Genomic DNA, 22,990 nt, shown 5'->3' on the forward strand with positions numbered 1-22,990 from the left:
GTGTGTGTGGTGAGGGGTCGGACAGGATATGATGTGCGTGTGTGTGTGTGTGTGTGTGTGTGTGTGTGTGTGTGTGTGTGCCTGCTCACACACGTGCATCCATGCAAGTACAGTTGAAGTCGGAAGTTTACATACACTTAGGTTGGAGTCATTAAAACTCGTTTTTCAACCACTCCACACATTTCTTGTTAACAAACAAAGTTTTGGCGAGTCGGTCAGGACATCTACTTTGTGCATGGCACAAGTCATTTTTCCAACAATTTTGTTTACAGACAGATTATTTCACTTATAATTCACTGTATTACAATTCTAGTGGGTCAGAAGTTTACATACACTAAGTTGACTGTGCTTGGAACATTCCAGAAAATTCTGGCTTTAGAAACTTCTGATAGGTTAATTGACATAATTTGAGTCAATTGGAGATGTACCTGTGGATGTATTTCAAGGCCTACCTTCAAACTCAGTGCCTTTTTGCTTGACATTCTGGAAAAATCAAAAGAAATCAGCCAAACCTTCCACATTTTGTTTTAGACCTCCACACGTCTGGTTCATCCTTGGGAGCAATTTACAAACGCCTGAAGGTACCACGTTCATCTGTACAAACAACAGTGTGCAAGTATAAACACCATGGGACCACGCAGCCATCATACCGCTCAGGAAGGAGACGAGTTCTGTCTCCTAGAGATGAATGTATTTTGGTGCAAAAAGTACAAATATATCCCACAACAACAGCAAAGGACCTTGTGAAGATGCTGGAGGGAATAGGTACAAAAGCCAGACCACGGTTTGCAACTGCACATGGGGACAAAGATCGTACTTTTTGGAGAAATGTCCTCTGGTCTAATGAAACAAAAATAGAACTGTTTGTCCATAATTACCATTGTTATGTTTGGAGGAAAAAGAGGGAGGCTTGCAAGCTGAAGAACCATCCCAACCTTGAAGCACGGGGGTGGCAGCATCATGTTGTGGGGTGCTTTGCTGCAGGATGGACTGGTGCACTTCACAAAATAGATGGCATCATGAGGAGGGGAAATTATGTGGATATATTGAAGCAACATCTCAAGACATCAGTCAGGAAGTTAAAGCTTGGTCGCAAATGGGTCTTCCAAATGGACAATGACCCCAAGCATACTTCCAAAGTTGTGGCAAAATGGCTTAAGGACCACATAGTCAAAGTATTGGAGTGGCCATCACAAAGCCCTGACCTCAATCCCATAGAAAATTTGTGGGCAGAACTGAAAAAGTGTGTACAAGCAAGGAGGCCTGCAAACCTGACTCAGTTACACCAGCTCTGTCAGGAGGAATGGGCCAAAATTCACCCAACTTATTGTGGGAAGCTTGTGGAAGGCTACCCGAAACGTTTGACTTAAGTTAAGCAATTTAAAGGCAATGCTACCAAATACTAATTGAGTGTATGTAAACTTCTGACCCACTGGGAATGTGATGAAAGAAATAAAAGCTGAAATAAATCATTCTCTACTATTATTCACATTCACATTATTTCACATTCTAAAAATAAAGTGGTGATCCTAACTGACCTAAGACAGGTCATTCTTACTAGGATTAAATGTCAGGAATTGTGGAAAAACGTGAGTTTAAATGTATTTGTCTAAGGTGTATGTAAACTTCTGACTTCAACAATGCCCATTTCCCATAGGGAAAAGGCTAGTGTGCCCTACTTTTCTCTGGGGGCCGGCTGGACAGGGCAGACAAGGTGAGATACATGACGTAGCAGCTGATGATGGAAGCCTGCAGGAGCCCTGAACGGGGCTGTTCTGTAGACAGAGAGCGAGAGGAGAGCTTGAGAACTAAGAACACACACACTTATGAGCTCTCACACACACACACACACACACAAATGGACAAACACACACACAAAGTGGGAGGCCAGGTGGAGAAATCGGCATGACATTCAATACATGGTAAAAACATCCTGGTAAAACCCTGGCATGTATAGACAGAGGTCCCCTAACACAGTTCTGTCTGAACAATGATAGAGAGCAGTAGGAGAGATGACAGGTTAGATTATATGGCATCATCCACACATGGATGTTGGCTCAGTGTTCCCTGCTAAGTACTGGAGGACAGACACACTGCCTGTTTCACATTGGTGGTGGTCTTCCAGGCTGCTGTCAGCTTTAAGCGCTTACTGGATGACACCATGGGTTTGTGTCTGTACTAACCCTTTACGGGGCTATAAGACATCCTGATGAAATAGTACCATGAGTGTGTGTTCACGTGCGTGCGTCCATTCGAGAGAAAGGGAGTGTGTGTGTATGTGTATGCCATGTGCATTAGTGTGTCCACATCTTTGTGTGTGTTTGTACACGCATATATGTGTGTGAGAGAGAGCCAGAATGTGTGTGTGCGTGCGACTGCTCACTCTGCTGTACACAGGGCGTGACGGCGATGAAGGACATGATGCCACACAGGGTCAGGTTGGTCCACAGCAGGACCTTGTTGGACTGGCAGGCGGTGGGGTGGGTGTAGTACTTATACATGAAGGTGAAGGCCATGGTGGCGATGCTGTAGAAGAACAGGGTGGCACACATCACCGCCAGGTACCAGCGCTTGTCCTCTGCCGCCCCTGTTAACCTGAGAGGACAATCCAGAAATACACACATCACCATCAACCTGAGAGGACAATCCAGAAATACACACATCACCATCAACCAGAGAGGAGAATCCAGAAATACACACATCACCATCAACCTGAGAGGACAATCCAGAAATACACACATCACCATCAACCAGAGAGGAGAATCCAGAAATACACACATCACCATCAACCTGAGAGGACAATCCTATTTTTTATTCCTATATTTATTTTTTCAATCCTATATTTTATTTTTTATTTTATTTTATTTCACCTTTATTTAACCAGGTAGGCTAGTTGAGAACACCTTTATTTAACCAGGTAGGCTAGTTGAGAACAAGTTCTCATTTGCAACTGCGACCTGTCCAAGATAAAGCATAGCAGTGTGAACAGACAACACAGAGTTACACATGGAGTAAACAATTAACAAGTCAATAACACAGTAGGAAAAAAAAGGGGAGTCTATATACATTGTGTGCAGAAGGCATGAGGAGGTAGGCGAATAATTACAATTTTGCAGATTAACACTGGAGTGATAAAGGATCAGATGGTCATGTACAGGTAGAGATATTGGTGTGCAAAAGAGCAGAAAAGTAAATAAATAAAAACAGTATGGGGATGAGGTAGGTAAAATTGGGTGGGCTATTTACCGATAGACTATGTACAGCTGCAGCGATCGGTTAGCTGCTCAGATAGCAGATGTTTGAAGTTGGTGAGGGAGATAAAAGTCTCCAACTTCAGCGATTTTTGCAATTCGTTCCAGTCACAGGCAGCAGAGAACTGGAACGAAAGGCGGCCAAATGAGGTGTTGGCTTTAGGGATGATCAGTGAGATGCACCTGCTAGTGCGCGTGCTACGGATGGGTGTTGCCATCGTGACCAGTGAACTGAGATAAGGCGGAGCTTTACCTAGCATGGACTTGTAGATGACCTGGAGCCAGTGGGTCTGGCGACGAATATGTAGCGAGGGCCAGCCGACTAGAGCATACAAGTCGCAGTGGTGGGTGGTGTAAGGTGCTTTGGTGACAAAACGGATGGCACTGTGATAAACTGCATCCAGTTTGCTGAGTAGAGTGTTGGAAGCAATTTTGTAGATGACATCGCCGAAGTCGAGGATTGGTAGGATAGTCAGTTTTACTAGGGTAAGTTTGGCGACGTGAGTGAAGGAGGCTTTGTTGCGGAATAGAAAGCCGACTCTTGATTTGATTTTCGATTGGAGATGTTTGATATGAGTCTGGAAGGAGAGTTTACAGTCTAGCCAGACACCTAGGTACTTATAGATGTCCACATATTCAAGGTCGGAACCATCCAGGGTGGTGATGCTGGTCAGGCGTGCAGGTGCAGGCAGCAAACGGTTGAAAAGCATGCATTTGGTTTTACTAGCGTTTAAGAGCAGTTGGAGGCCACGGAAGGAGTGTTGTATGGCATTGAAACTCGTTTGGAGGTTAGATAGCACAGTGTCCAAGGACGGGCCGGAAGTATATAGAATGGTGTCGTCTGCGTAGAGGTGGATCAGGGAATCGCCCGCAGCAAGAGCAACATCATTGATATACACAGAGAAAAGAGTCGGCCCGAGGATTGAACCCTGTGGCACCCCCATAGAGACTGCCAGAGGACCGAACACCATCAACCTGAGAGGACAATCCAGAAATACACACATCACCATCAACCTGAGAGGAGAATCCAGAAATACACACATCACCATCAACCTGAGAGGAGAATCCAGAAATACACACATCACCATCAACCAGAGAGGAGAATCCAGAAATACACACATCACCATCAACCTGAGAGGAGAATCCAGAAATACACACATCACCATCAACCAGAGAGGAGAATCCAGAAATACACACATCACCATCAACCTGAGAGGACAATCCAGAAATACACACATCACCATCAACCAGAGAGGAGAATCCAGAAATACACACATCACCATCAACCAGAGAGGAGAATCCAGAAATACACACATCACCATCAACCTGAGAGGAGAATCCAGAAATACACACATTGATATGTAACTGAGTAACCTAGGGTGGTCTAGCGGTCTAAGTCGCTGCCTCCCGAACACAAATACCGCCCCAGATTTCAATCACTGCCAAAGCAGTGTTCTAGCCAATTGCTCAATCAAAACCATGGTCTTGGTTAAGCAAGGGTCATAGTTACGCAGGGTGACTTGAGTGCCCAATGCTTGCTCTGGTGCTGACAATCAGCCAACATACTATAAAACCTAATAACATCATATTAATTGTAGTGCAGTTGACTGATGAAAGGTTTATGACACTTAAATACATAAACACATACCCACCAGCAACCATCACTACCATCATAAAGTGCTCATTCAATTGGATCATGACAGATTGATGGATAATAAATAACGTTGGTAAATTGAAATAACATCTGGATGCCCATTGCCTAATGGGAAATTAGACAGATCCTCTCTCCTCTGTTCCCCATCCTCTCCTCTGTTCCCTCTCCTCTGTTCCCCATCCTCTCCTCTGTTCCCTCTCCTCTGTTCCCCATCCTCTCCTCTCCTCTATTTACTATCCTCTGTTCCCCATCCTCTCCTCTCCTCTATTCCCTCTCCTCTCTTCCCTCTGTTCCCTCTCCTCTCCTCTCTTCCCTCTGTTCCCACTCCTCTGTTCCCTCTCCTCTCCTCTATTCCCTCTCCTTTCCTCTCCTCTGTTCCCCATCCTCTCCTCTCCTCTGTTCCCTCTCCTCTCTTCTCCTCTGTTCCATCTCCTCTCTTCCCCATCCTCTCCTCTCCTCTCTTCCCCATCCTCTCCTCTCCTCTATTCCCTCTCCTCTCTTCCCCATCCTCTCCTCTCCTCTGTTCCCTCTCCTCTATTCCCTCTCCTCTCCTCTATTCCCTCTCCTCTCCTCTCCTCTCCTCTCCTCTCCTCTCCTCTCCTCTCTTCCCCATCCTCTCCTCTCCTCTCCTCTCCTCTCCTCTCCTCTCCTCTCCTCTCCTCTCCTCTCCTCTCCTCTCCTCTCCTCTCCTCCTCTCCTCTCCTCCTCTCCTCTCCTCTCCTCTCCTCTCCTCTCCTCTCCTCTCCTCTCCTCTCTTCTCCTCTATTCCCTCTCCTCTCTTCCCCATCCTCTCCTCTCCTCTATTCCCTCTCCTCTCTTCTCCTCTATTCCCTCTCCTCTGTTCCCTCTCCTCTCTCTTCTCTCCTATATTCCCTCTCCTCTGTTCCCTCTCCTCTCTCTTCTCTCCTATATTCCCTCTCCTCTGTTCCCTCTCCTCTCTCTCCTCTCCTCTATTCCCTCTCCTCTCTCTCCTCTCCTCTATTCCCTCTCCTCTCTCCTCTCCTCTATTCCCTCTCCTCTCTCCTCTCCTCTATTCCCTCTCCTCTGTTCCCTCTCTCCTCTCCTCTCCTCTATTCCCTCTCCTCTGTTCCCTCTCCTCTCCTCTATTCCCTCTCCTCTGTTCCCTCTCCTCTCCTCTATTCCCTCTCCTCTGTTCCCTCTCCTCTGTTCCCTCTCCTCTGTTCCCTCTCCTCTCCTCTCCTCTATTCCCTCTCCTCTGTTCCCTCTCCTCTCTCCTCTATTCCCTCTCCTCTCTTCCCTCTCTTCCCTCTCTTCTCCTCTCGTCCCCTTTCTCTCCATTCCCCTTTTCTGAAACTCAATATTTTTCCACTCATAAACCCATCATCCCTGACCTGCACACCCTGAGAGAGACAGACTCAACAGACAGGGCAGCTGGTTTAGGTCATTGACAGGGCAGCTGGTTTAGGTCATTGACAGGGCAGCTGGTTTAGGTCATTGACAGAGCAGCTGGTTTAGGTCAGTGACAGGACAGCTGGTTTAGGTCAGTGACAGGACAGCTGGTTTAGGTCAGTGACAGGGCAGCTGATTTAGGTCAGTGACAGGGCAGCTGGTTTAGGTCATTGACAGGGCAGCTGGTTTAGGTCATTGACAGGGCAGCTGGTTTAGGTCAGTGACAGGACAGCTGGTTTAGGTCAGTGACAGGACAGCTGGTTTAGGTCAGTGATAGGACAGCTGGTTTAGGTCATTGACAGGGCAGCTGGTTTAGGTCATTGACAGGGCAGCTGGTTTAGGTCATTGACAGGGCAGCTGGTTTAGGTCATTGACAGGGCAGCTGGTTTAGGTCAGTGACAGGACAGCTGGTTTAGGTCAGTGACAGGACAGCTGGTTTAGGTCAGTGATAGGACAGCTGGTTTAGGTTAGTGACAGGACAGCTGGTTTAGGTCAGTGATAGGACAGCTGGTTTAGGTCAGTGATAGGGCAGCTGGTTTAGGTCAGTGATAGGGCAGCTGGTTTAGGTCAGTGACAGGACAGCTGGTTTAGGTCAGTGACAGACAGGGCAGCTGGTTTAGGTCAGTGACAGACAGGGCAGCTGGTTTAGGTCAGTGACAGACAGGGCAGCTGGTTTAGGTCAGTGACAGGACAGCTGGTTTAGGTCAGTGACAGGACAGCTGGTTTAGGTCAGTGATAGGACAGCTGGTTTAGGTCAGTGATAGGACAGCTGGTTTAGGTCAGTGACAGGACAGCTGGTTTAGGTCAGTGACAGGACAGCTGGTTTAGGTCAGTGACAGGACAGCTGGTTTAGGTCAGTGACAGGATAGCTGGTTTAGGTCAGTGACAGGACAGCTGGTTTAGGTCAGTGACAGGATAGCTGGTTTAGGTCAGTGACAGGATAGCTGGTTTAGGTCAGTGACAGGACAGCTGGTTTAGGTCAGTGACAGGACAGCTGGTTTAGGTCAGTGATAGGATAGCTGGTTTAGGTCAGTGACAGAGGGCTCTATTCAGTCTGTATCAGTGAGGCGGTACAGATTACGCAATAGAAATGTAAAGATCATTGCCAATTGAGGAGACATATGTGAATGAAGTGATTGCAGTCTAGGTAACATTTCCCTTAAATTTCAATAACGCTGTAAAGCTGAACTTCCGCGATACGAAAGAGAGAGAGAGAGAGAGAGAGAGAGAGAGAGAGAGAGAGAGAGAGAGAGTGAGAGAGCGAGAGAGAGAGATTTTTTTTTACAGATAACAGATAAAGGTTTCTGGGAAGAGGTATACTAATCTTGTAACCCGGAACCAAATATTGCATGCATGCTGACCAGGCAGCAACTAGATTTCTGTTATATTACATTGATGTTAAGTCTGCCATGAGAGACTAGGGGAGAGGGAACATGACCGTGTGGGACTGGGACACCATGACAGGGCTTACACACGCTTCCTGGTAACTGTGTGTTTGGCTAGGAGAGGTTCCAGACACAGCAAAGCCTCTTAAGTTGCATTAGCTACAACTCTGACATGGGGGGCGAGGGGTTCAGCATTTAACTGACATGTCACACACACACATACTGTATATATACACAAACACGCACAGACACTCATACGCGCCTGCCTATACACACACACATACTGTATATATACACAAACACGCACAGACACTCATACGCGCCTGCCTATACACACACACATACTGTATATATACACAAACACGCACAGACACTCATACGCGCCTGCCTATACACACACACATACTGTATATATACACAAACACGCACAGACACTCATACGCGCCTGCCTATACACACACACATACTGTATATACACAAACACGCACAGACACTCATACGCGCCTGCCTATACACACACACATACTGTATATATACACAAACAAGCACAGACACTCATACGCGCCTGCCTATGCACACACACATTCCTCACATACAGCAGCGAGAACAGCAGCTGGAGTGGATGTTTTACTGTAAAAATAAGAAAGATCTGGAAACAAGATGCCTGTCAGAGGATGAGAAGGAATGAGGGAGCGAGAAAAATAATAACGAAATGGGCAAGAGAGAAGGAAAGAGAGAGAGAGAGAAACAAAGGGAGAGAGGAGAGAGAGAGAGAGAGAGACAGAGAAAGAGAGAGAAACAGAAAGGGAGAGAGAGAGAAACAAACAGAAAGGGAGAGAGTAGAGAGAGAGAAACAGAAAGGGAGAGGGGAGAGAGAAAGAGAGAGAGAGACAGGGAGAGAAACAGAAAGGGAGAGAGAGAGAGAAAGAGAGAGAGAGACAGAGAGAGAAACAGAAAAGGAGAGGGAGACAGAGAGAAACAGAAAGGGAGAGAGAGAGAGAGAGAGAGAGACAGATACAGAGAAAGAGAGAGAAACAGAAAGGGAGAGAGAGAGAGAGAAACAAACAGAAAGGGAGAGAGTAGAGAGAGAGAAACAGAAAGGGAGAGGGGAGAGAGAAAGAGAGAGAGAGACAGAGAGAGAAACAGAAAGGGAGAGAGAGAGAGAGAAAGAGAGAGAGAGACAGAGAGAGAAACAGAAAAGGAGAGGGAGACAGAGAGAGAAACAGAAAGGGAGAGAGAGAGAGAGAGAGAGAGAGAGAGAGAGAGAGAGAGAGAAAAGGACAGACAGAGAGAGAGAGAGAGAGAGAGAGAGAGAGAGAGAGAGAAAAGGACAGACAGAGAGAGAGAGAGAGAGAGAGAGAGAGAGAGAGAGAGAGAGAGAGAAAAAAAAACAGAAAGGGAGAGAGTAGAGAGAGAGAGAAACAGAAAGGGAGAGGGGAGAGAGAAAGAGAGAGAGAAACAGAAAGGGAGAGGGGAGAGAGAAAGAGAGAGAGAAACAGAAAGGGAGAGGGGAGAGAGAAAGAGAGAGAGAAACAGAAAGGGAGCGAGAAAGAGAGAGAGAAACAGAAAGGGAGCGAGAGAGAAGGAAAGACGGAGGAGAGAGAGCGAGAGAACAAATAAGAGAAGTTGGACAGAGATGGGATGGAGGGAGAGATGGAAAAGCTACAGAGAGAGAGAGAGGGTAAGCAGTAGTAGTGTTGTTTGAGACCCTCCCTTTGAGGACAGTTTTTATTAAAACAAGTCTGTTGGATTTATACAGCGATGTTGGAGAGGGGAGGAGAGGTGGAGCAGAGGAGACAGATAGCAGGCCAGTGAGGGACTGAGCAGGACAGTCAAAGTGATATGCTACACTCAGCCCCTATTACAGGGGCTGAGTCACTGGCTTGCTGGGGCTCTCTCATGCCGTCCCTGGAGGGGGTGCGTCACCTGAGTGGGTTGATTCACTGTTGTGGTCATCCTGTCTGGGTTGGCGCCCCCCCCCCCCCTTGGGTTGTGCCGTGGCGGAGATCTTTGTGGGCTATACTCAGCCTTGTCTCAGGATGGTAGGTTGGTGGTTGAAGATATCCCTCTAGTGGTGTGGGGGCTGTGCTTTGGCAAAGTGGGTGGGGTTATATCCTTCCTGTTTGGCCCTGTCCGGGGGTGTCCTCGGATGGGGCCACAGTGTCTCCTGACCCCTCCTGTCTCAGCCTCCAGTATTTATGCTGCAGTAGTTTATGTGTCGGGGGGCTGGGGTCAGTTTGTTATATCTGGAGTACTTCTCCTGTCCTATTCGGTGTCCTGTGTGAATCTAAGTGTGCGTTCTCTAATTCTCTCCTTCTCTCTTTCTTTCTCTCTCTCGGAGGACCTGAGCCCTAGGACCATGCCCCAGGACTACCTGACATGATGACTCCTTGCTGTCCCCAGTCCACCTGGCCATGCTGCTGTTCCAGTTTCAACTGACCTGAGCCCTAGGACCATGCCCCAGGACTACCTGACATGATGACTCCTTGCTGTCCCCAGTCTACCTGGCCATGCTGCTGCTCCAGTTTCAACTTCCACCTGACTGTGCTGCTGCTCTAGTTTCAACTGTTCTGCCTTATTATTATTCGACCATGCTGGTCATTTATGAACATTGAACATCTTGACCATGTTCTGTTATAATCTCCACCCGGCACAGCCAGAAGAGGACTGGCCACCCCACATAGCCTGGTTCCTCTCTAGGTTTCTTCCTAGGTATTGGCCTTTCTAGGGAGTTTTTCCTAGCCACCGTGCTTCTCCACCTGCATTGCTTGCTGTTTGGGGTTTTAGGCTGGGTTTCTGTACAGCACTTTGAGATATCAGCTGATGTACGAAGGGCTATATAAATAAATTTGATTTGATTTGATTTGATGTGTAGCACAGGAGAATGGTGAGGGGAGGATGGCTTATAACTATGGCTGGAATAGAGTGAATGGAGGGGTGTCAAACACATGGAAACCATGCGTTTGATACATTGAATTCATTCCGTTCCAGCCATTACTATAAGCCCGTCCTTCCCAATTAAGGTGCCAGTAGCCACCTGTGATGTATAGGAAGTAAAGGATATGTAATTGTGCTGCACTCTTGTGCCCAGACCATGCTTTCTGAACTGCCCCTTAAAGTTGTATTGCATTGAGTTGAATCATGAGTTACAGACGACCCCGAATGGGAGAAATGGAAACCCTAGCCCACTGCAGCAGCTGCAGAGGAGAGGAGCAGCTCCTAGCTGAAACAGATCAGTACAGGGTAACGTCCAGTCAAACTGCAGCTCCTAGCTGAAACAGATCAGTACAGGGTAACATCCAGTCAAACTGCAGCTCCTAGCTGAAACAGATCAGTACAAGGTAACGTCCAGTCAAACTGCAGCTCCTAGCTGAAACAGATCAGTACAAGGTAACGTCCAGTCAAACTGCAGCTCCTAGCTGAAACAGATCAGTACAAGGTAACGTCCAGTCAAACTGCAGCTCCTAGCTGAAACAGATCAGTACAGGGTAACGTCCAGTCAAACTGCAGCTCCTAGCTGAAACAGATCAGTACAAGGTAACGTCCAGTCAAACTGCAGCTCCTAGCTGAAACAGATCAGTACAGGGTAACGTCCAGTCAAACTGCAGCTCCTAGCTGAAACAGATCAGTACAAGGTAACGTCCAGTCAAACTGCAGCTCCTAGCTGAAACAGATCAGTACAAGGTAACGTCCAGTCAAACTGCAGCTCCTAGCTGAAACAGATCAGTACAAGGTAACGTCCAGTCAAACTGCAGCTCCTAGCTGAAACAGATCAGTACAAGGTAACGTCCAGTCAAACTGCAGCTCCTAGCTGAAACAGATCAGTACAGGGTAACGTCCAGTCAAACTGCAGCTCCTAGCTGAAACAGATCAGTACAGGGTAACGTCCAGTCAAACTGCAGCTCCTAGCTGAAACAGATCAGTACAAGGTAACGTCCCCCCCCCCCCCCCCACACACACACACACCTCTCCCTGCTCTCCCTCCCCTCTCACCAGTTCTTGTTCCAGGTGTGGGCAAAGGCTGTGATGAGACTGAGCTGGATGAGGATGAAGGCAAATCCTCCCACCACGCCTACGTAGTGCCAGGCTGGGAGAGAGAGAGAGAAATGGAAAGAGAGAGACAGACAGAGAGAAACAGGGTTGCTGTCTAACTCACTTGATGCAGGCCCATTCTGAATGTGAGTGTAGTCCAAATGTATGTATACTTTTAAAATGAAATATACATATACGTACCAGTCAAACGTTTGGACACAACACATTCAAGGGTTTTTCTTTGTTTTTACTATTTTCTACTTTGTAGAATATAGTGAAGACATTAAAATGATGAAATAACACATATGGAATCATGTAGTAATACAAAATAAATGTTTAAAAAATCTAAATATAATCCCTATTTGAGATTATTGAAAGTAGCCCCCCTTTGCCTTGATGGCAGCTTTGCACACTCTTGGCATTCTCTCAACCAGCTTCATGATGTTGTCACCTGGAGTGCATTTCAATTAACAGATGTGCCTTGTTAAAAGTTCATTAGTGGAATTTATTACCTTCTTAATGCATTTGAACCAATCAGTTGTGTTGTGACAAGGTAGGGGTGGTATACACAAGATAGCCCTATTTGGTAAAAGACCAAGTCCATATTATGGCAAGAACAGCTCAAATAATCAAAGAGAAATGACTTTAAGACAAGAAGGTCAAAAAAGTTTCTTCAAGTGCTGTCGCAAAATCCATCAAGCGCTATGATGAAACTGGCTCTCATGAGGACAGCCACAGGAAAGGAAGACCCAGAGTTGCCTCTGCTGCAGAGGATAAGTAAATTTGAGTTACCAGCCTCAGAAATTGCAGCCCAAATAAATGCTTCACAGAGTTCAAGTAACAGACACATCTCAACATCAAATGTTCAGAGGTGACTGCGTGAATCAGGCCTTCGTGGTCGAATTTCTACAAAGAAACCACTACTAAAGGACACCAATAATAAGAAGAGACTTGATTGAGCCGAGAAACACGAGCGAATGGACATTAGACCGGTGAAAATATATCCTTTGGTCTGATGAGTCCAAATTTGATATTTTTGGTTCCAATCGCTGTGTCTTTGCGAGACACAGAGTAGGTGAACGGATGATCTCTGCATGTGTGGTTCCCACCATGAAGCATGGAGGAGGAGGTGTGATGGTGTTGGGGTGTTTTGCTGGTGACACTGTCAGTGATTTATTAAGAATTCAAGGCACACTTAACCAGCATGGCTACCACAGCATTCTGCAGCGATTCGCCTTCCCACCAGCATATGTGGGAACTCCTTCAATACTGTTGTAAACCATTCTTCATGAAGCTGGTTGAGAGAATGCCAAGAGTGTGCAAAGCTGTCATCAAGGCAAAGGTTGGCGACTTTTAAGAATCTAAAATATATTTAGATTTGTTGAATACTTTTTTTGGTTACTACATGATTCCATATGTGTTATTTCATAGTTTTGATGTCTTCACTATTCTACAATGTAGAAAATAGTTTAAAAAATAAAGATAAACCCTTGAATGAGTAGGTGTGTCCAAACTTTTGACTGGTACTGTATATGAGAGTGTTTTCCTATGTGTATGTTGCAAAACACAGTTCCTCATCAAGAATAACATACTGTAGTCATCTATTAAATAATGAACTTATAGCACAGAAGATTCTGAGGCAGAGGAACAGCCATAAAACATGTAGGATATGAAATCAGTTACTGTGTCATGATGAGATTTACTGCTGCTAGCACAACACTATCCAACCACAGAGAAATGAATGGTGGCTTGACTGCAGGGTGAATCTCGTGAGATGATGAGTAGGTCTACAGTGCCCCCATCGGTATTAAAATATAACTGCACCTATTGCCTTCAGCTAGGGCAATTCTGTGTTGAAAGTTTAGCAATGTATTCTAAGAGGGAATCTTGATTGTGTGTCCAGGCTAATCACCATGCAGGAAGGACTCAGTAGGGATGAAGAAGGCAGCAGTACACATCCCAAGCAGGGTGATGAACTTCAGAAACCAGAACCTGCATTAGGACCAGAGAGGACCAGTTATATGGTTGTATGCCTAACATTTGCATAATAACATGTTTTTGATATGTTTGTTTGAAACCACCTAGGGACAACTACCCACCTACAATATATACTGCCCTACATACAGAGGACGTGCAGACGAAGAGCATCTTCGTTAAGAAGCTGCATGACACAAGGGAAGTGAATCGAGGAATAGCTGAGTAGGCAGGTCTAAGGGAAGTGAATGGAGGAATAGCTGAGTAGGCAGGTCTAAGGGAAGTGAATGGAGGAATAGCTGAGTAGGCAGGTCTAAGGGAAGTGAATGGAGGAATAGCTGAGTAGGCAGGTCTAAGGGAAGTGAATGGAGGAATAGCTGAGTAGGCAGGTCTAAGGGAAGTGAATGGAGGAATAGCTGAGTAGGCAGGTCTAAGGGAAGTGAATGGAGGAATAGCTGAGTAGGCAGGACTAAGGGAAGTGAATGGAGGAATAGCTGAGTTGGCAGGTCTAAGGGAAGTGAATGGAGGAATAGCTGAGTAGGCAGGTCTAAGGGAAGTGAATGGAGGAATAGCTGAGTAGGCAGGTTAAGGGAAGTGAATGGAGGAATAGCTGAGTAGGCAGGTCTAAGGGAAGTGAATGGAGGAATAGCTGAGTAGGCAGGTCTAAGGGAAGTGAATGGAGGAATAGCTGAGTAGGCAGGTCTAAGGGAAGTGAATGGAGGAATAGCTGAGTAGGCAGGTCTAAGGGAAGTGAATGGAGGAATAGCTGAGTAGGCAGGTCTAAGGGAAGTGAATGGAGGAATAGCTGAGTAGGCAGGTCTAAGGGAAGTGAATGGAGGAATAGCTGAGTAGGCAGGTTAAGGGAAGTGAATGGAGGAATAGCTGAGTAGGCAGGTCTAAGGGAAGTGAATGGAGGAATAGCTGAGTAGGCAGGTCTAAGGGAAGTGAATGGGGGAATAGCTGAGTAGGCAGGTCTAAGGGAAGTGAATGGAGGAATAGCTGAGTAGGCATGTCTAAGGGAAGTGAATGGAGGAATAGCTGAGTAGGCAGGTTAAGGGAAGTGAATGGAGGAATAGCTGAGTAGGCAGGTCTAAGGGAAGTGAATGGAGGAATAGCTGAGTAGGCAGGTCTAAGGGAAGTGAATGGAGGAATAGCTGAGTAGGCAGGTCTAAGGGAAGTGAATAGAGGAATAGCTGAGTAGGCAGGTCTAAGGGAAGTGAATGGAGGAATAGCTGAGTAGGCAGGTCTAAGGGAAGTGAATGGAGGAATAGCTGAGTAGGCAGGTCTAAGGGAAGTGAATGGAGGAATAGCTGAGTAGGCAGGTCTAAGGGAAGTGAATGGAGGAATAGCTGAGTAGGCAGGTCTAAGGGAAGTGAATGGAGGAATAGCTGAGTAGGCAGGTCTAAGGGAAGTGAATGGAGGAATAGCTGAGTAGGCAGGTCTAAGGGAAGTGAATGGAGGAATAGCTGAGTAGGCAGGTCTAAGGGAAGTGAATGGAGGAATAGCTGAGTAGGCAGGTTAAGGGAAGTGAATGGAGGAATAGCTGAGTAGGCAGGTCTAAGGGAAGTGAAGCTGTAATCGCCTTGTATAGTCTTGATTGAGTACAGTATTTCAAACCTGTACAGGTCAAAACCTGACACATAATTTAAGTCAAAAGTCTGAGGTACAAAATGTGCTTGAATGTTGAGGGTGGTATGGAATAGGAGGTGGGTAGCTTCGGAAAAACAAATGATGTCATGACAATTATTGTTGCATATGGGATATACCTTTTAAAAAAGCTTAACGTAAGAAAAAAATAGTTACTCACACTGATCTCAAGTTAGGATTCTGCCCCTAGTGCGCACTGAGAAGTGCCCAGGAGTTCCAGGGCCCTGTGGCCGACTGTCTGGCTTCTCATTAATAAGAGCCTTATGGGAGATATGCCACAGAGGGCCAGCTAGAGGCCATGCGTCTCTCAAAGGGTAACCCTCCCACCCCCAACCCCCCCCCCCCTAGAGCGCATCACTGCTCTAATTAACCCCCCTAGAGCACATCACTGCTCTAATTAACCCCCTAGAGCGCATCACTGCTCTAATTAACCCCCCTAGAGCACATCACTGCTCTATTCAACCCACCTAGAGCCCGTCACTGCTCTATTCAACCTACCTAGAGCGCATCACTGCTCTAATCAACCCCCCTAGAGCGCGTCACTGCTCTAATTAACCCCCCTAGAGCGTGTCACTGCTCTATTCAACCTACCTAGAGCGCATCACTGCTCTAATCAACCCACCTAGAGCGCGCCACTGCTCTAATTAACCCCCCTAGAGCCCGTCACTGCTCTAATTAACCCCCCTAGAGCCCGTCACTGCTCTATTCAACCTACCTAGAGCGCGTCACTGCTCTAATCAACCCCCCTAGAGCGCGTCACTGCTCTAATTAACCCCCCTAGAGCCCGTCACTGCTCTATTCAACCCACCTAGAGCGCGTCACTGCTCTAATTAACCCCCCTAGAGCCCGTCACTGCTCTATTCAACCCACCTAGAGCCCGTCACTGCTCTAATTAACTCCCCTAGAGCACGTCACTGCTCTAATTAACTCCCCTAGAGCCCGTCACTGCTCTATTCAACCCACCTAGAGCCCGTCACTGCTCTAATTAACTCCCCTAGAGCGCGTCACTGCTCTAATTAACTCCCCTAGAGCCCGTCACTGCTCTATTCAACCCACCTAGAGCGCGTCACTGCTCTAATTAACCCACCTAGAGCCCGTCACTGCTCTAATTAACCCACCTAGAGCCCGTCACTGCTCTAATTAACCCCCCTAGAGCGCATCACTGCTCTAATTAACCCCACTAGAGCGCGTCACTGCTCTAATTAACCCCCCTAGAGCGTGTCACTGCTCTAATCATCCCCCCTAGAGCGTGTCACTGCTCTAATCAACCCCCCTAGAGCGTGTCAATGCTCTAATCACCCCCCCCCCAGAGCGTGTCACTGCTCTAATCACCCCCCCCCCCCCTAGAGCGTGTCACTGCTCTAATCAACCCCCCCAGAGCATGTCACTGCTCTAATCATCCCCCCTAGAGCGTGTCACTGCTCTAATCAACCCCCCTAGAGCATGTCACTGCTCTAATCACCCCCCCTAGAGCGTGTCACTGCTCACAGCACAGCAGTGGACAGTATCACAAGCTGGTTAAAAAAGGACACTGGTGCATTGGTCAGGCAGGTGAGGAATAGGCCCACGTAGCCTCAAATAGACGTGTTGATATTGACGTTAGTACTGTACTAGTGGGAGGGGTGTTACACAATGTATTAGCACAAAACACCTTAAAGGGGTATTACATGTAGAACGCAAACTTTCATTCACATATACGCCATGGTAGTTCTCCTGCGTCTCCCCAATATAAATGAACCTTCAGGGCTACTGCTGACCCATTGTGGATGAGCGCTCTGAAGTCCTGGCTGGACTTGACATCGATGAGGAACAGCGCCATCATCAGGTAGAAGCAGGCAGTGCCAAAGCAGACCCTGTAGACCGCTGAGTAGCCAACCAGCATCTCACAGTGCCCTCCTCCATGGGCCTGGTCACACACCATGTTGAAGAAAGGCACCTGAAACACACAAACACACTCTGTTATGGAGTGTGTGTGTGTGTGTGTGTGTGTGTGTGTGTGTGTGTGTGTGTGTGTGTGTGTGTGTGTGTGTGTGTGTGTGTGTGTGTGTGTGTGTGTCCCCGTTTGTGTGTGCCCATTTGTGAGTGTGTGTGTGTGTGCGTGTGTATCTCTCTTTTTAAGTGTGTGTGTGTGTGTGTGTGTGTGTGTGTGTGTGTGTGTGTGTGTGTGTGTGTGTGTGTGTGTGTGTGTGTGTGTGTGTGTGTGTGTACATGCATGTACAGTATGTGTGTGTAACCTAGAGGTTAGCTAGTAGAAGCCTCCAGGCCTTTCTCTGTCTGTCTTTGGGAGGAAAATAGTGTACTGAAATGATCCTGCAGCCTACTGCATGTATCCTTAGCATAGCGATTAATCAGACGGTTATTGAATGTGACATGACACAACAAACAGAACCAGTATTCTCATTGGCACACATTATGAGTGGATTTACACCACAAAAAGAGACAGGGAGAGAGTAGGTATGCATCCCAAATGGCACTCTATTCCCTACATAGTGCACTACCATGGGCCCTGGTCAAAAGCACTAGTAATCTATGGCAATCTATCGTAATTTTGGTAATTTATACTTGAATAACTTTGACAGAATGTATTCATATATAGTTTTTTTATACATCTGTGTCCATATTGTTGATGAGTTTCTAGTGGATAGAACATACGGTTCAAGAGAAAATAGCCTAAATGAATGGGAAAAGCATCTAACCAACAATGGCATTATTTGTAATTAACTCTGCAACTCTTCCAACTGTTTACTTTTTTCACAACAGCCACCAGTTTGATGCCAAAACACTGACAACAAATACATACATACTGACATAGTCAAATAAATAGAAGTGTGTAAAAACAAATACAAAGGATATTTCATGCTGAACCCCTCATGTTAAACACTAATGGTATTCACTAAGTTGATGGTTTATATTTAGGATAATGTTTTACAGCTTTGTTGTTCTATTTCTTATTTGAAAATCATCTTATTTAATTAATTCGTAACTGTTACGTGATAAGGCCACAGAGGGCCATAGATAATTACAGACACTTGTAGTACCCAAAAGGCCCACTACATGTCTTGTGATAGATTATATCAAATCCTTGAAAGATACCAAAATTCTGGTAGCTTACTAATAAACTCTGAAAGTTTCCAGTGACATACCCTCCCTTTGCAACCCTACTTCTTACTGACTCTTTTTGTGTGTGGATGGGACCAACACTACCTAGTGAAACGTACTTAACCTACTACATACTACACTTGCCTGATATCCAAACGGGAATCCATGTTCTGTTTCTCTCCTAAATGTTTCACTACTACACATTCAAGAAATCAGCCTGGCCCTTGGATGGCACACTTCAGTCTGGCCCTGGGATGGCACACATAAGACTGGCCCTGCGATGGCACACATAAGACTGGCCCTGGGATGGCACACATAAGACGTGGGATGGCACACATAAGACGTGGGATGGCACACATAAGACGTGGGATGGCACACGTGAGGGTTTGGATGGGACGCGTGAGATGTGGGATGGCACACATGAGGCCATTGGAGAGGGACTTGGTATAGTGAAGTGTGGGGATATGTTTTCCCAAATGCAATAGATAGTGTAAGGACCCTTCCCTTTCTATGTCATCCTATTGGTTGTGTGGTGATTAGCAAGTTTGCCTGTGGGCTGGAAAGACCAGGGTTGGAGACCTACAAGGTGCTGCTGTTCAAATGCACTAATTCAGAGCTCTCCAATCCTGTTCCTGGAGAGATACCCTCCTATAGGTTTTTCCTCCAACACCAGTTGTAACTAACCTGATTCAGTTTATCAACCGGCTAATTAAATAGAATCAGGTGCACTAGACTAGGATTGGTAGAAAAAACCTACAGGACGGTAGCTCTCCAGGAACAGAGTTGGAGAGCCCTGCACTAATTTACGCAACAAGACATTTAATTGAGTTACTCTCAAGGTGCACGTTTGCCGGCCTTCGCTAAAGTAGTAATGTACTAACCTTGGTTAACCCAGAACTCAAATCTTGCATATTAAGTAGTCTGACCACAATAGATTACTAATGTACTAATGTAATTGAATCAGGACAGGAACACTTTACAGCACCTCAGAGCAAACAAAGTGCTCAGACATGATGGAACTTTGTTGATCCCCAAAGGAGGACATGACATCAGACACTCACATTGTCCCGGACAGCCTCGGAGACAGTGCGTGAGAGCATGAGACAGGAGACGGCGCAGGCCATGATGTGGAAGAGTGTGTACATGATCCTCGTGCTGGACGATGACTTCACCGGGGGGCAGAAGGAGCAGCACAGTGAACACGGGGCCGGGCCACAGCAGCAACATATCTGTGGAGAGGAGAGAGATATGTTCACATATATATCTGAGAGGAGAGAGGAGAGGAGAGGAAGAGAGAGAGGAGAGAAGATGAGAGAGGGGAGGGGAGGGGAGGAGAGGAGGGTACCTACCTGGAGAGAGGAAGAAACCTATCTGGGGAGCAGAACAAGTGAGGAGTCAGCTCAACAATATAGTGACAATGCTCAATATATCCTAGGAGATGAGGAGAGAGATGCTCAATATATCTGCGGGAGGCAGAGAGAGGGATTTTCAATATAAATGATATACGAGAGCTGTAACTGGGAGGAGGTGAAGAGAGATATGCTCAATATATCTGCGGGAAGCGGAGAGAGGGATTTTCAATATACATGATATATGAGAGCTGTAACTGGGAGGAGGTGAAGAGAGATATGCTCAATATATCTGCGGGAAGCGGAGAGAGGGATTTTCAATATACATGATATATGAGAGCTGTAACTGGGAGGAGGTGAAGAGAGATATGCTCAATATCTGTGAGATGTGTAAATTCAACAATAAAGGGATTATACTGCATTTAACCAATTGGATCAAATCTTTGGTCATCATCAACCACTCCACATATTTGAATGATGGAAAGGAGAGGGGTGTTTAGCATATTTTAGGATGGAGTGGAGTCAACATGTCTGTGAATCAGAAGTCAACTGAACATAGCCTTAGTGCTAGACAGAAAGCTACATAACTGAAGGAAGAGAGAGGTGATGAGTGCGTGAGTGAGTAAGTGAGTGAGTGAGTGAGTGAGTGAGTGAGTGAGTGAGTGAATAAATGCATGAATGAATGACATTGATTATCCCTCAAGAGGAAATTATTTCCATAACTCACCGAAGGTGCACATAACTGCTTCATCTAATTCACTGTAGTACCACAGAGAAAACATGACGCTCTCAATAACCAAGTAATGTTTGTTTATATGAGGGGACACCTTTTACACAGTGAATGAACTCAGTGAACTATTCTCAGAGGAGCTTTACCTTGATATGAGGGTTTTGGGCAGGTGGTTGTTGTGTGTTACATGTGGTTGTTGTGTGTTACAGGTGGTCGTTGCGTGTTACAGGTGGTCGTTGCGTGTTACAGGTGGTTGTTGTGTGTTACAGGTGGTTGTTGTGTGTTGCAGGTGGTTGTTGTGTGTTACAGGTGGTTGTTGTGTGATACAGGTGGTTGTTGCATGTTACAGGTGGTTGTTGCGTGTTACAGGTGGTCGTTGCATGTTACAGGTGGTCGTTGCGTGTTACAGGTGGTTGTTGCGTGTTACAGGTGATTGTTGCGTGTTACAGGTGGTTGAATTTAGTCCAAACACAAAGAATATCTGATCCGCCTGGAGTCAAACCAATTTATAGACTAACAGCATTGTATTGTAATACACTGTGTTGAACTGCTTGTCCTGTTTTAAGTCGTTGTTATCTGGGATTTTACTGGGGGTGGGGGGGTTACTGGATGAGGGAGGAGAGTATAAACACAAGCATAGACTGTTTCTTTGATAAACATCCAGAACTGTAGATGAAAACTATCCTATCTATCGATCGATCTATCTGTATCTCTCTAATTGCTCTAATCTCTCTAATCTACAACAGAAAGCTGGTTCACCAGGTGAGAGTAAACTGTAGAGTGGCTAGGTCATGTTGGATTTGTGGGACAATGACTCACGTCTTTCCAATATGAGATTAACCTGCATTGTTGTATCAAATGTATATCTTGCCAATAACACTTCAGAGTCCAATAGACCTAATATTAATACAGGACACAGCCTCAGGTCTCAAGCGTAGGGGGTGGAGAATGGGGCAAAATAAAACGAGACACAGTATAGACTACTGTACAACGGGTGTATTGATCTCTATCCAACATAGAACACCTGCTGCATTGTAAAACAGATACTGGCATCTGCTAGTTCTGGATCTGATATGTATTAACAACAGGCCAGTTAGGTACAAAACAATAGTCATGAGAAAATGAAGATGTGCTTTATCACATCAACTATTATGTGTTAAAGTTATATTTTAACACAACAACTAATATTACTATGTTATAACACAACAACTAATATAACTATGTCTTAACACAACAACTAATATAACTATGTCTTAAACACAACAACTAATATAACTATGTCTTAAACACAACAACTAATATAACTATGTCTTAAACACAACAACTAATATAACTATGTCTTAAACACAACAACTAATATAACTATGTCTTAACACAACAACTAATATAACTATGTTATAACACAACAACTAATATAGCTTTGTTTAAATACAACAACCAATATAGCTTTGTTCTAACACAACTACTAGCAAACGTATCATGAAAATAGGGGACTCAATGTCTTACTAAACAGACAGCAATCCAAACACATTCTCATTCATGTGTAACGTCTCCATAATTCCTCTTATATGTTCTCTCTTTCCCTCCCGCCAACTCTGTGTCATTCAGGACTCTGTCTCACCTGGTAGGCAAACATGTTGAGGAAGTAGCTGTAGATGCCACTCTGGTGCATCTCCTGGGCTGTCATCCGTTCAGAACCCTCCAAAACGGACAGCGTTGGGTGTTAGATCACAGACCCTGTGAGGATGACATCCTAAAAGTCCCCAGAAAAGGATCCTCTAACATCTAAAACAGGACAAATTGTTTTCCCAAAATAGCGGCGTTACAAAACAAAAGCGCCTCTTGTTGTTGTGAAATCCAACTTCCAACGGGTCAACAGGGTAGTTCTTCTCTGCTATATCCTGGATCACATGTAACACAAAGAAACATCCAACCAACCTTGCTAAATCTCGGCCTCAACCTCAATCCAACTTCGGGGGGATAGAAAGTGTCCAGGTATTTATTTTACTCATATCCTGTGTGCTCTCTTTTTGCTTCTGTGTCGGGCGCTGTCAGAAGAGTTGGAGAGAGAGGTGGTGATGATGAATGCCCTCAACCCCTCCTCCCCCTGCTCCGCTTTACCCTGGCAGATTAGGCAGAGCCAGGGAGAAAGGGAGGCGGGGCATGTGTTAGTCCCATCTGTCCCTCCCTTCCCCCAGGGCCCTTGCTCCACTGCTCCAGAGACAGCCTCCAGGCCACACACACACACACACACACACACACACACACACACACACAGAACAGAGCAGCCCCATGGTCACAATAGGCTTGGGCCACGCTGTTCATTGGGTTACATACCCATCAGAATGGAATTACCCGCAAATTACTGTCATTTTCTTTTTACATTTAAGGATGTTATAAGATACCTTCTGCTTTCCTACACAGCGCCACCCACCGCCCCATGGCACCTCCTTGCTAAA

At 45.9% G+C, this 22,990-nt stretch overlaps 1 protein-coding gene across 1 annotated transcript in view; it reads right to left on the reverse strand.

Moving 5' to 3' along the window:
- LOC109880832 (serine incorporator 4-like) overlaps window positions 1–22,634 on the reverse strand; it is a 44,939-nt gene extending 22,305 nt beyond the window's left edge. Inside the window, exons 1-7 of the mRNA XM_031817550.1 lie at window positions 22,153–22,634; window positions 19,514–19,681; window positions 17,111–17,289; window positions 13,645–13,724; window positions 11,694–11,787; window positions 2,384–2,595; window positions 1,680–1,775 (exon numbers count right to left, since the gene is read on the reverse strand). Coding sequence (XP_031673410.1) covers window positions 1,680–1,775; window positions 2,384–2,595; window positions 11,694–11,787; window positions 13,645–13,724; window positions 17,111–17,289; window positions 19,514–19,681; window positions 22,153–22,218 — 895 coding nt within the window. The 5' untranslated portion in view covers window positions 22,219–22,634. The remainder of the gene's footprint in view (window positions 1–1,679; window positions 1,776–2,383; window positions 2,596–11,693; window positions 11,788–13,644; window positions 13,725–17,110; window positions 17,290–19,513; window positions 19,682–22,152) is intronic.
- Between the last annotated feature and the right edge of the window lie 356 nt (window positions 22,635–22,990).

This window comes from Oncorhynchus kisutch, unplaced genomic scaffold (genome assembly GCF_002021735.2).
Source record: "Oncorhynchus kisutch isolate 150728-3 unplaced genomic scaffold, Okis_V2 scaffold1069, whole genome shotgun sequence".
In the NCBI taxonomy this organism is placed as follows: Eukaryota; Metazoa; Chordata; class Actinopteri; order Salmoniformes; family Salmonidae; genus Oncorhynchus; species Oncorhynchus kisutch.